At 38.4% G+C, this 9911-nt stretch overlaps 3 protein-coding genes across 3 annotated transcripts; 2 read left to right on the forward strand and 1 right to left on the reverse strand.

Annotated features, from left to right (window-relative positions):
- Window positions 1-4783: 4783 nt before the first annotated feature.
- Window positions 4784-5572, forward strand: LOC133330532 (vitellin-degrading protease-like). Its single transcript, XM_061538968.1, has one exon. It carries the CDS (start codon window positions 4784-4786, stop codon window positions 5570-5572), a length of 789 nt encoding a protein of 262 aa, XP_061394952.1.
- A 1151-nt stretch (window positions 5573-6723) lies between these two features.
- LOC133330529 (seminase-like) lies at window positions 6724-7461 on the reverse strand. The gene has a single exon (XM_061538966.1). The coding sequence runs from the start codon at window positions 7459-7461 to the stop codon at window positions 6724-6726; it is 738 nt and encodes a 245-aa protein (XP_061394950.1).
- Window positions 7462-8414: 953 nt separating this feature from the next.
- On the forward strand, window positions 8415-9164 carry LOC133330530 (seminase-like). The gene has a single exon (XM_061538967.1). It carries the CDS (start codon window positions 8415-8417, stop codon window positions 9162-9164), a length of 750 nt encoding a protein of 249 aa, XP_061394951.1.
- The last annotated feature ends 747 nt before the right edge of the window (window positions 9165-9911 follow it).

A 9911-nucleotide genomic window follows, 5' to 3' on the forward strand; every position in this document is an offset into this window, starting at 1 on the left:
GTGGATTCCATTCCTTTGTTGGTATTTTTGTCTACTTGGGGATTTGATTATGGGATTGGAGTTAAAATTTCCAATAAAACTTCTGTGTGGGGGGAATTGTTTTTTTTTCATAGTCTTCATAAAAAAATTATTGATGAGTTGTTAAATTTAATTTCTAAACACATAATCTAGCATGGGAAAGTCATAAAGTACTGGGGGATAAGCCCATAATTTGGAAAAAAATGAAAATTTGATACAAAGAATATATTCGGTTTTTCATTAGTTGATGGACATGTGTGTCTAATTAATTTTTGGTAACTACTCCTTAAAATGTTTTCGACTAATGTGTCCTGTCACACCGTGATATGGCTATTTACTCTCCACTATGTATAAAACTATACAAAATGTTACTAACTTCTTATCTTGTGACAGAACGGTTGTTTAATAAACCGAGCTTAAAAAAGATTTCCAAGGGCGTCGGTTTTGTGCGCATCGCATCCAATGTAAAATACCATTTTCCGAGATGTTGTCTTCTACTTGATCTCTCCATCCGATTCGTGGCCTTTGCCTCCTGCGTGAACCATCACTTGGCTCGCTTTTATATGCCTTTTGAGACGGGAAATTCTCATCCATTCTCACAACATGACCTAGCCAACGTAGTCGCTGCGGCTGGATGCGCCTGACTATGCCCATGTCCGAGAATAGATGGTAAGGATCATAGTTCATTCGACGACGATATTCACCGTCAACGCAGATCGACCACTCCAAGAGCTGCATCGTCTGCTTGCGCAAGTTCCCATGCCTCAGATCCACACAACAGCAATGGTAATATCAACGTATTGTAGAGCGTGTGGTCTGCCGAGAGGCGTTTGGTCTGCCGAAAGGTGGCCTTGTTTTTGAGTTGCTTTCTCAGACCATAGTTCAATCTGTTGTTTAACACTATTCTTTTCAGAATTTCAAAGCTGATGTTAGTTTTGATTATGGCGGTACCGAGGTATATAAAATCGTTCAATACCTCGAAGTTGTAGTTTTCTAGTTCAGCTTGGTCTTCTCGCCATTTACTGCCAGACACACTTTGGCAGACGCCTTCTCAATACGTTCAAATGTGGCTGTTACCGCTCGTAATGTTCGACCCATTATGTCGATGTCGTCGACGAGTAACATATGCTGTGTGATGTACAAAGTGTCATTTCTGTTCATACTTGCATCTCGTATGACCTTTTCCAGCAGGATGTTGAACAGGTCATACGACAAACTTTCACCTTATCTTAGTCCTCCTTCGGTATTGAAGGGCTCCGAGAGGTCCTTTCCGACTTTAACTGATTACTTTGTGCCACTTAAAGTTATCCTGCATAGCAGTATTAAGTTTGCAGAAATGCCGAACGCAGATATGGCTTTAAACACCTCTGAAAGGATAGTGCTGTCGGATGCGGCGTTATAGTCGACGAATAGGTGGGGTAGAATGTGTCGATGCGATTTTCGTGGGTCTTTTCCAGGATCTCGCGTAGAATGAAAATCTGGTCAATGGTGGATTTGGCAGGTCTGAAGCTGCATTGGTATGCTCCAATAATGTCATTGACCATTGACTTCAGTCGTTCTCAAACCATGCTGGATAGCACTTTATATGCGATGGAAATGAGACTAATTCCTATATAGTTGGCAAATATCGTTTTGTCTCCTTTTTTGTGTACGGGGCACAGGAAGCTGAGTTTCCAATCATTGATATACATTCCTCTAGCCAAATTGGACTAATCAATTGGTACATGTCTTGACCAGCACCTAACCACCGGTCTTGAATATTTCGGCTGGTAATCCATCGGCACCCGCTGGATTATTGTTCTTCAGCCTATTAATTGATACTCTGACCTCATCTCGACTAGGTGGTATACAGTCTATACCGTCATCTCTTATTCTCTCTCGCATTACGTGTTGCAGAGTTGATCTATACGCTGCGTTTTTCACCTCAGTAGCATTACGACCAGTGTTGCCAAAACGTTGTTGAGGAAAAATGCTACATTTTGTTGAAAAAAATGTTAGAAAGTGCAAAATAATTTAAAAAAGTGCCAGAAAAAAGTGGTACTTTAGGGTTCATGAGCGCGGTTTTCAACCGAATTCGCTGAAATTTGGTACATTGAGTTCTTATTGGGTACAAAATTTCCTCACTTAAAATTATATATATAGGTCTACTTTTTCTGGTTGCCCCCATATAAGGGTACCTCCCAATTTACAATTTTTGGGTGGTTTTGGCCGAATTGGCTGTAATTTAGTAGTATGAGTTCTTATTGGGTAGCAAATCTCCCCATAAAAAATTATAAATATGGGTCAATTTTTTCGGGTAGCCCCCATATAACGGTACCGCCAATTTTCGATATTTTGAGGTTCTTGAGCGCGTTTTTCAACTGAATTCGCTGCAATTTGGTATTTTGTAGTCGTATGTAGTTACAAATCTCCCAACCAAAAAATATTAATATTCATCCTTTTTAGGGGTAGTTCTCATATAACCGGCCCGGCCGAACTTAACGCTTTTTCACTTGTTTATATTAAAATAGTTTTCAAATGTCGTATATATGTATATATTTTTTGTATATATTTTTTCTATTTTTTTTTTTTTTTTTGATGGGGTTTGAAATTATCCTACTAAAATATAAATACTAATAATGTCCAAGTTTGGTTAAGGTAAATAACTGTAATTTCACATTGCGTACAAATATGCAGACAATTATCAATTTCCGTCCCACTTGTGTACTTTTAAGGGTTTATAATCTCATTCTCAACAGCGACTTTAATATAAAATATATGTTATCCGGAATTTTTCTATTCTCGCCTTTTCGGCAATCTAAAGTGGTTATAACTTGGCATTCGGGATTCCCGCTGAATAAAAAACTTGTTTTCAGAAAGTTCCAACATAATTCATGTTCATTATTTTTACATCGCTCTCATGAAATGTAGAACTTAATTTGGTTTTCCATTTTCCCAAATAAACAATCTACCAACAGACAATATCATAGTCACCACATGAAGTACCCGACAATTTTTTAAGAAATTTGGAATAAATCGATATTCGCTCTCCAGATCGATCGAACGTCTAAAACACTGGATGAATGGCTTCCGTCTACCACAACATGTTCAATTTGATTTCTCTTTGTTTGATAGGGAGAAAGCCAGGTGGCCTTGGGCATATCGAGATGCTTGAATCTTGCCTTGCCGAATCGTGAGGAATCGTCTGATTTACTTACACCGGTTCCTTTCCATCGAATTTCCTATAAGGCAATAATATCGGCTTTGAGTACAACGTGCGTGTTCTGTTTAACGTGCGCACATTCCAAATGCAGATTCGCAGATCGTGGTCCTTTATACGTTTGCAGGGGTCGTTAACATTAGGTGGTTTTTCTTTGCTTTTTTATAGTAGGAGGAGTGTGGGGAACCAAGTACCTAATATTTTTCAGAGGCTATATTTACTAAAGATAAGTCATAACTAACACCTAACAAAAAATATTAACAGTGACCTGCAAAAATAAACATGACATAACTTAAACATGGTCCCATTTTTATACCCTCCACCATAGTATGGAGGGTATATTAATTTTGTCATTCCGTTTGTAACTCATCGAAATATTCATTTCCGACCCTATAAAGTATATATATTCTTGATCAGGGTAAAATTCTAAGACGATCTAGCCATGTCCGTCCGTCTGTTGTAATCACGCTATCTTCTGAAGGAATTGAGATAGGGTGCTGAAATTTTGCATAGGGTTGTCTTTTCTCTGCAGGCATGTTCTTGGGCGCGTTTTTCAACCGAATACGCTGAAATTTGGTACATTGGGTTCTTATTGGGTACTAAATGTCCCCACAAAAAAATGTTAAATATAGGTCCACTTTTTCTGGTAGCCCCATATAACGGTACCATTTTCATAATTTTCAGTATTTTGGGGGTTTTGATCGTATTTTTCCACCAAATTGACTGTAATTTAGTATTTCGAGTTCTTAATAGGTACCAAATCTCTCCACAAAGAATTATAAATATACGTGAATTTTTTCGGGTATCCCCCATATAAGGGTACCCCCCCATTTTCGGCATTTGGGGGTTCTTGAGCGCGTTTTTCAACAGAATACGCTGAAATTTTGCACATTGGGTTCTTAATAGGTTCCAAATCTCTCCCCTAATTTTCGGTACTTTGGTGTTCTTGAGCGCGTTTTTCAACCGAATTTGCTAAACCAATATTTCGATGAGGCAGATGTTCACCCTCATTCGCCATAAGACTGAGGGTATAATTATCATTTAAAAATTTCTAAAATTTGTATTATAATCCGTTTTTGGAAATGTCGGTATGGGTCCACTTTTTGGTATGTTCCCTATATTTTCATTTCTAGTACCTGTCAATATATCTGTGGTGGGGGGTATCCAAAGTTCGGCCCGGCCGAACTTACTGATTTTTCGCTTGTTCTTTCTGGATTATCTTTTATTACTCTTCAATTTCTTACATTTCTTCTAAATATTTTTTCATTCCCTTCGTTGCATATTGTTGTTATTTAATTCCATATGAATTATAATACCGAAATTTACAATACGATTCAAAATACATGTTTTTCAACTGATAGATCGGATCTGGTATTTATTTAGCTTTCGATTATTGTTGGTCCGAAGTTGCTGTTATTTATTTTAAATAATATTTAATAGGCAAATATTTGTTTTTGATTTAATATGAATTCAATAGAGCCATCCGCCGCAAAATATATTCAACCAAATATAATAAAACCACTTGTCTCAAAACTAAGAAAGTCAGTTATTCCCAAACGACCTATAATGTTCGACGTTAAAGCAAACTCAGTAATTTTGCATATCTGTACAGTCATTATCTGCTGTATATTTCTACCAGTAAATGCTATAATACCAGGCAATCAAAATGCCAGTATAACAATCGATCAAGCCCCCTATATTGTTCAAATCAGAGAACGTAATGACAAGCATGCGTGCGGTGGAACCCTTATAGCTCCACAATTTGTGGTAACAGCAGCCCATTGTTTTGAGAAATACGGCATTGGTCATTTTAAAGTCGTGGCTGGGACCACAACTACAAAAGAACAAAATGTTGTTGTGAATATCAAACGTCTGTTCATACATCCCCTCTATGAGACTGGATATGCAAATTATGATGTTGCTGTTTTGAAATTAAATCGTCCAATATTTGGTGAAAATGTTGATGCCATCGAACTGTGTGATGAGGATACCGATTTCGAGGAAGGTGATATGCTGCAAATTTCTGGTTGGGGTAAACAAGTGGATGATGATTTGGCACCATCTTCGGAGACTTTACAGAGTGTGTCAATACCTATTCTATCGGATGTGAAATGTGCTGCCATTTATGATGAAGAAGAATCCGACGTGGAGAAAATTTCCGATGAAATGTTATGTGCCCATGGTGCGAATGGTGAGGATGCCTGCCAGGGTGATTCAGGTGGACCAGCGGTTTTCAATGGTCAATTGTGCGCAGTGATTTCATGGGGCCACGGCTGTGGTAGTCTGGAATATCCTGGTGTTTATGTCCGAATTGATCCAGTTCGGGATTTTATTGAGGACTGTTTGAGAAAATAAAATACAAATATTCCATTTTCAGGTTTTAATTGTTTGTTTTATTTTTATATTGACAATTTTGAATTCTATAAATCCTGAACATAAATAAAGCCCATCATAAGTGTCATGATCCATCTCCGGTTTAATACGGCATAATGCCTTTCAGAAATAATTGTATTTTTGATTTCGAAATAAACGCCGAAGTTTCATAACCTCAAAAGATTCTTCCTCAAGAACAGATTCTCTTCCTCTATGAAACATTTCCTTCGTCTTATCTATTGGGACTTTCTTCAGATTGCCTATAATCTGAAGGCCCATATAAAGATCATTCGTACATAAACACTCTCCCCAGATCGACTATAAAGTCTTTAAGGATTCCCTGCTTCAACTCTTCTTTGAAAGCCTCCCTGTTTCGGGACGATTATGACAGACTGATACTAATGACCAGCTTGTCTGTGAAAGACTCCCTGATTCAGGCCTATGAAGAAGTTCCTTCTATGAAAGACTCTTCAACTTGTCTATGAAAGACCACCTTCAGCTCTTTTATGAGAAACTCCCTTCAGATCATCTCTGAAAAACTCCCATCAGCTCATCTCTGAAAGACTACCTTCAGTTCGCCTATGAAAGACTTCCTTCAACACGCCTATGAAAGACTTCCTTCAACTCGTCTATGAAAGACTCCCTTAAGCTCCCCTATGAACTACACACTTCAGCTTATCTCTGAAAGATTCGCTTTGACTGGTCTATGGAAGACTCCAAGCTTCAGCTCGTCTATGAAAGACTCCCTGCTTCAGGTCGTCTATAATAAGTCTCCCTGCTTTGGAGCGTCTATAAAAGACTTCATTCAGATTGTAAAGACTCATTCCAGTTCATCTCTAAAGACTCGTTTCAGCTCGTCTCTAAAGAACTTAGGTCGTCCTTCCTTGCTTCGTCTATGAAAGACTCCCTTCGTCCCGTCCATGAAAGACTCCGTCCATGAAAGACTCCCGCAGCTCGTCGTTAAGAACTCCCTTCGCCCCCTCTTTCACAAGATTCTTGCTTCTCCTCTCCTTCTCATCGTCCGAAGGAGATGTTAGGAATTATTTCTTACCTCCTTTTTGATAATTTAGAAATTAATTTAATTACCAAAGAATCTGTGTGTCTTTATTTTTTATTTATTTTCATCTCCTCCTCTACTCTCTCATACAATCTTCAATAAAGTCGCGTACAACATCAATACTGGTATAAAGACCAGGATATTCAGCACGGCCACAACCCATACCCCACGACACCACGGCACACAATTCACCACCATAAACTCCCGGACCACCTGAGTCACCACGACAAGAATCCCTTTTACCTCCATCATAGGCACAGACAACAGAATCCGAGATTTTTACCGAAACTTTTTTATACATTTTCAAACATTCCTGCTTATCCAAAATGGGCATAAAAATCGTCCGCAATTCATCAGAAGAATATCCTTTCTCCTGTGTACGACCCCAACCAGAAACTTGAATAATATCACCGGCCTTTAACGCTCCGGAACACAACTCGATAGGTCGAATATTTTTGCCCACCATTTCTTCGTCTAATTTGAGAACAGCTATATCACGATCTTTGTTCAACATCCGATAGCCAGGATGTATAAAACCTTTGACTACTTTACGACGTACTCCAGGTTCATCGACGGTGCTGGCACCACCAACGACAATAAATTCTTCAGGTTTCATCTTGTCCATGCAGTGAGCTGCCGTTACGACATAACGTTTAGCTATCAAGGTACCGCCACACACAGTTATATCCCGCAAGGTCCTCAATTGCATGGTGTAAGGAGCGTAGGCAATGTTTATTACATCTCCATTGATAATACGCGAATCTTGAGCCACCACGGAGACTGCTAAGCAGTATAGCATAAATAATCGCAACATTTTTGCAAATGCTGATATGTAAATGCCTGGATGTGGTTTATATAGGATATTACTACAACCTATATACATAACGCGATTTTCGACATTTCCAAACACTTGAACAATTATTTGCTTATGCATTTCGATATTAAATAACTTTTATTATTTTTTATAAACATAATATAAACAAATCAATACCCTTCAGCTCGTCTATAAAGACTCCCTTCAGCTCGTCTATGCAAGACTCCCTTCAGTTCGTCTATGAAAAACTCCGTTCAGCTCGTCTATGAAAGTCTCAGTTCAGCTCGCTACTTCAGCCCGTCTACAAAAACTTAGCTCTTCTATGGAAGGCTTTATTATTAAACAAATCAATACCCTTCAGCTCGTCTATAAAGACTCCGTTCAGCTCGTTTACGAAAGAGTCTCTTCAGCTCGTCTATGAAAGACTCCCTTCAGCTCGTCTATGAAAGACTCCATTCAGCTCGCCTATGAAAGACTCCCTTCAGCTCGCCTATGGAAGGCCTTAATCTGTCCGTCTATTAAAGCCTCCCTTCAGCTCGTCAAAAATTATTCTCTCAAATCATCTAAAAGTATTCCCTTCATCTCGTCCAAAAATTCTCCCTTCAGCTCGTCTACAATGACTCCTCACAGTTTGACTCATTCTAGCTCGTCTAAAAAAGGATTCAGTCAGCTCGTCTATGAAGACTCCCTTCAGCCAGACCAAAGACATTTAAAACAACCTCTTCATCACCCAATACACACACATTGGGACTTGTGATGTTATTGCAAAATGTTGAAAACAATTCACAAAGAAGTCAGTTTTTTTGTATTATCTTCAACTTTAATTGTTGGATTCAAATTTATTTTTATTTGCACAAGTGTCAACTTCAAATTGTTTTTTATTTCAAATTCTAATAAATACCCAACATATGAAAACATAAACATTAGTTGCGACTCTAACAAACCCCTGCAAAATGTTAACACAAATATTAGAAATATTTTCAATTTTGCTGTTGGTCATTGTGGCAACAGTGTTCGCACAATCCCGCATATTGGGTGGTGAGGAAATAACCGTTGATAAGGCCCCATATATTGTACAACTGCGTCATAGCAAAGATGGTTTCTTTTGTGGTGGAGCATTGATAACATCCCGACATGTGGTCACTGCAGCCCACTGCCTAGAGGGATATGCCTTGGCAGATATAACAGTGGTTGCTGGAGCCACATCTCTCACAGATGAAGGTGTGCAAAGCCAAGTTGAAGATGGTTTCATGCCAGCCGAATATGATGTCGATACCATTGATATGGATGTGGCCGTTCTCAAACTGACTTCCGAACTCAGGGGAAGAGCGATTAGACCAATAGCCCTCTGTAGCGAACCATTAGAACCTGGTAATCTTTTACAAATTTCCGGATGGGGTCGTGTTACAGAACAAGGTGAAATATCAAAGAATTTACGCACTGTACGTGTACCGTTGTTGCCTCGTGCAGAATGTGTACTGCGTTATAAACGCCTTGGGGAAAATCTCACCAATTCAATGATGTGTGCCTATGACGACAATAAGGATGCTTGTACTTCAGATTCTGGTGGACCGGCCGTTTTTGCAGGAGAACTATGTGGTATTGTGTCGTGGAGTTTAGGTTGTGGTCATCGTCAGGCTCCAGGAATTTATACAGATATTAATGAGGTTAAATGGTTTATTGAACAGGTTATTGAATCTTAAGTCAAGATTCCGAATCTAAAATAATAAAAATTTACAAAAATTGATTAAAAATTAAAAAAGGCTATCCGCCTTGGTACGGTACAGAACTCTATGGAGTTTACCATAATGTTTAATTTCGAACGTAAATGAAATTCGGGATGTTTGATCTCGTAAATATTAGCGGATGGTTACCAAATAACGGATCATTCTCTGGCCATAACCGTTCCTACATGCAAAAATTCGTGTTCATTGATTCGGATAGTCGAGATATGATCGGTATACTAAAAGGTGGATCTACGACTAATATTTCGCGGCGTTACGAAATATAATATAGGTGTATAGGGTATACAAATCCACGCTTTGCAAAGTCCTTGGAAAAAATATTTCCAACTTATAAAAATCCAAGGATAACAAAATATTTAAAGCGACACTGAATTTTGAAATCGACAGTTTAATCGACGTTTGTTGGAATTTTGTTTAAAAATATGTTTAGAACATTTTGACAATTTTGACCTTCTCAAAAGGAAACTGTGTCTAATTTGTCCAATATCTTAAATTTGCCCCGTTCTTTTCATACTTGGTGACATTTTTATGGGGAAGTTAGTATCGGCATTTTACAAAATGAAATTCTAATTTTCCAATGAAGTGCCTTTAAAACATCTACCGCTCTTGCCAAAAAATAATTTGCAAATACTTTTCGGAACACTGTAGGTGGTAATAATGTCAACATACCAACAAAGTGCATAGTTGTCGTCATACATAATCACG

Source organism: Musca vetustissima, unplaced genomic scaffold (assembly GCF_032173495.1).
Source record: "Musca vetustissima isolate MV318-11 ecotype Yass unplaced genomic scaffold, APGP_CSIRO_Mvet_v1 utg48475, whole genome shotgun sequence".
NCBI classification, from domain to species: domain Eukaryota; kingdom Metazoa; phylum Arthropoda; class Insecta; order Diptera; family Muscidae; genus Musca; species Musca vetustissima.

Coding starts and splice junctions, on each gene's coding strand:
- LOC133330529 (XM_061538966.1), bottom strand. CDS start 7,461: ATGTTGCGATTATTTATGCTATACTGCTTAGCAGTCTCCGTGGTGGCT.
- LOC133330532 (XM_061538968.1), top strand. CDS start 4,784: ATGTTCGACGTTAAAGCAAACTCAGTAATTTTGCATATCTGTACAGTC.
- LOC133330530 (XM_061538967.1), top strand. CDS start 8,415: ATGTTAACACAAATATTAGAAATATTTTCAATTTTGCTGTTGGTCATT.